The following is a 2821-nucleotide window of genomic DNA, read 5'->3' on the forward strand; positions in this document are numbered from 1 at the left end:
ACCTTTCCTTCTATATATGTATAAAAACCTTATCTTATTAACGTAAGCATGATGTATAGTATAGTATAGTATAGTACATATGAAAGCTAGTATTCATTCGAAATTTCTAGTGTGATGAGAAAGAAATAGATATTGGGACCATTACTATTAGATTGCTATTTTAATCAATATCTTCCCACCAAACCGACATCTCTCTTAACTCTCTCTCTATAGTTAAACTGTTGAAGGTGTGTGTAGCTTCTATATATACACATACATGCATACATATGTGTATTCTGCAAGATAGTATTGCAGAAGCCACAAGACATCTCATATTTTCTCTACCAAAGAAAAAAATCCTCAAAAAATACCTTCTTCGTGTTGTGTGTGTGTGAAAAGGGTTGGTTATATATATAGAAAAAAAAGAAAGATAGAAAGAGATGGATTGGAATGGTAATTTTAGAATGCCTTTTGTTTCTCGACCTTTAGACACTACCTCTAATTTCAACTTTCTCTACAACTGCAGTTTCGACCATTTCCCAGGTATCTATCTATCTATCTATCGATCTATCTGTTTCAAATTTATGTTGCATTGCTTGAAATTAGGTACTTCTGTCGGAGAATTGTTAATCCCTATTCGACATGAGCACACCGTGCATCTAGACTAGCACTATGTTGCGTTTTACATAGATTGCGTAAGGCGATGTATATAGGGTTTATACATCAAATGAACACTTTTTTCCTGATAGACTATTTTTTTGGAATAAGTTATGATGTTTGGTCGTGCCATTAGTACTTTCATTAAGTGTTTTAAGAAAGGAGCCAACCATGATCATGACCAACAAGAACATTTGGAACACAACAAAGATATGGCCCTTAATAGGGTCGACTGTTACGGACTCTATTGCAAGTGAATTTGTCTTACATCGTATGTGTAAGGCAACAATGTAGGGTTTACAGATTCATTTTTATAAGTTAGTTTTTTGGAACGAGTTTTCCTGTTTGATTTGTAACATATATATTTGGTCTGCATGCATTATTACATAGTAAGTACTAATTAAACTAACATACTTATTTATTTAGGTGTAGGAATAGAAATGAAGCAACACACATTGCTGCCAACATTAATGGAGAAGAACATGAATCATTTGGGGGTGGATCCGAAGAAGAAGCGGCTGAGCAACGAGCAGCTGGAGCTGCTCGAAAACAGCTTCCAAGACGAGATAAAGCTGGACCCGGACCGAAAGATGAAGCTCGCCAAGGAGCTAGGGCTGCAGCCGCGCCAGATCGCGGTCTGGTTCCAGAACCGGAGGGCTCGCTGGAAGGGCAAGCAGCTCGAGCGCTTGTACGACGCGCTTAAGCAGGAGTACGACGCCGTTTCTAGGGACAGACAGAAGCTGCAGCAGGAGGTACCGTGCGGACTAAAACTATTCTCTTTAATTTCCAATCCAATTTACATACTGCTTCTCAGCTTCTGCATTAATTCATTGAACAACTTATATAAGGATTACAAACTAGCTGCATGCTTTCTATATAGTACTCCATATAATATATGCAAACTTACTAAAATTATAAAAATTTGATTATTACAATTAATCACAAATTGTACTACAAAGCTTAATGGTAGTATAAATTTATTTCTAATTATTATGTTTTATTTGATCGCATATCCTCAATTCCCTTTATGAATTCCTATTAATTACTGAGGTTATCATTAATAGTTTATTTCACATTTTATTACACTTATTAAAATCATTATGATGAAGTAAATGTTGATATTTGTCTGATAATTGACATAGTTTTTTGCATTTCACTTGATAAAATCACTTTGTTTTACATTAATTAAATCCTTTGCCTTGCTTCATATATCTATATCTTTCAATTTAAATAAAAAGAAGTTGCTAAGAGCTTTGATGATCAAAACAAATTAGGTTATGGCACTAAGGGCAATGCTCAAGGATCATGTGGCAAAAAATCAAGTATCGACTGGGTACACAGACGTTTCCGGGGAAGAAACTGTGGAAAGCACGTCGATCCCAAGCTCCGACAAGCACCAGCCAGTGGCAGAGGCAGAGGCGATGACGACGGTGACTAGCCTCCACCAGATGAACATGGATGCTGAATGCAACTACCAGATGAACATGGATGACTACAATAATACAGTGATGATACCTCCATACAGCTGGGCTACTACTTCTATGCCTTGAATAAACTCAATTATTGTATATCTTCTTCCGTTTCAAACTAAAAAATGTTATGCTAATGCTGAGGGTTTGTAGCTAGGTCGACCTAAATGTATTAGGTGGTTTAATTTTAGGGTGAGATAGAGTTAATTAGTTTGATTTAGGTAGTAGTTGAGAGTGTTGTTTAATTAGACTTGTGATGGATCCGCGAATTTCTGATGTTTGGAAATGCTGGTAGAGAATGAAGATTATGACACAAAGAATTTACGTGGTTCGATTTACTGAAGTAAATCTACGTCCACGGGAAAAAGGGAGGGCAAGATTGTATTGCTTGATCTGTTTTCTACAGCTTACAAATACAAACTTGCTATTTGCTATATGGTATTTTATCTCTAGAGAGCTTAACCTTCTTCTATCTGATCTAAGTTCTATTTATATCTTGAACTAAGATCGTGGCTTGCATCACCACCCTAAGTCGTGGATGTCGTGTAGGTCATGGCCTAAGATCGTGGATGTAGCGTAGGTGATGGCCTACGATCGTGGCCTGAGTTGACACCACGTGGTAGTGGGTGTGTTGGACATCCTGTATGGGTCCACTAACTCCTTGTTCGGTCGAATACTGAGACCGAACTGCTTTGGTTGCCGATCTGAGAGTAGAG

At 37.3% G+C, this 2821-nt stretch overlaps 1 protein-coding gene across 1 annotated transcript; it reads left to right on the top strand.

The window, feature by feature from the left end:
- Window positions 1-209: 209 nt before the first annotated feature.
- On the top strand, window positions 210-2426 carry LOC121786422 (homeobox-leucine zipper protein ATHB-22-like). Its single transcript, XM_042185050.1, has 3 exons — window positions 210-522; window positions 1063-1388; window positions 1911-2426. The coding sequence occupies exons 1-3, from the start codon at window positions 420-422 to the stop codon at window positions 2184-2186; spliced, it is 705 nt and encodes a 234-aa protein (XP_042040984.1). The 5' UTR covers window positions 210-419; the 3' UTR covers window positions 2187-2426.
- Window positions 2427-2821: the final 395 nt, after the last annotated feature.

This window comes from Salvia splendens, chromosome 22 (genome assembly GCF_004379255.2).
Source record: "Salvia splendens isolate huo1 chromosome 22, SspV2, whole genome shotgun sequence".
In the NCBI taxonomy this organism is placed as follows: domain Eukaryota; kingdom Viridiplantae; phylum Streptophyta; class Magnoliopsida; order Lamiales; family Lamiaceae; genus Salvia; species Salvia splendens.

What these genes read in the sequence shown, in the direction of transcription:
- LOC121786422 (XM_042185050.1), top strand. Translation starts at nt 420, where the DNA reads ATGGATTGGAATGGTAATTTTAGAATGCCTTTTGTTTCTCGACCTTTA. An exon ending in CAGTTTCGACCATTTCCCAG is followed by an intron (nt 523 to 1,062) that starts GTATCTATCTAT and finishes TTATTTATTTAG; the next exon opens with GTGTAGGAATAGAAATGAAG. An exon ending in GACAGAAGCTGCAGCAGGAG is followed by an intron (nt 1,389 to 1,910) that starts GTACCGTGCGGA and finishes AAAACAAATTAG; the next exon opens with GTTATGGCACTAAGGGCAAT.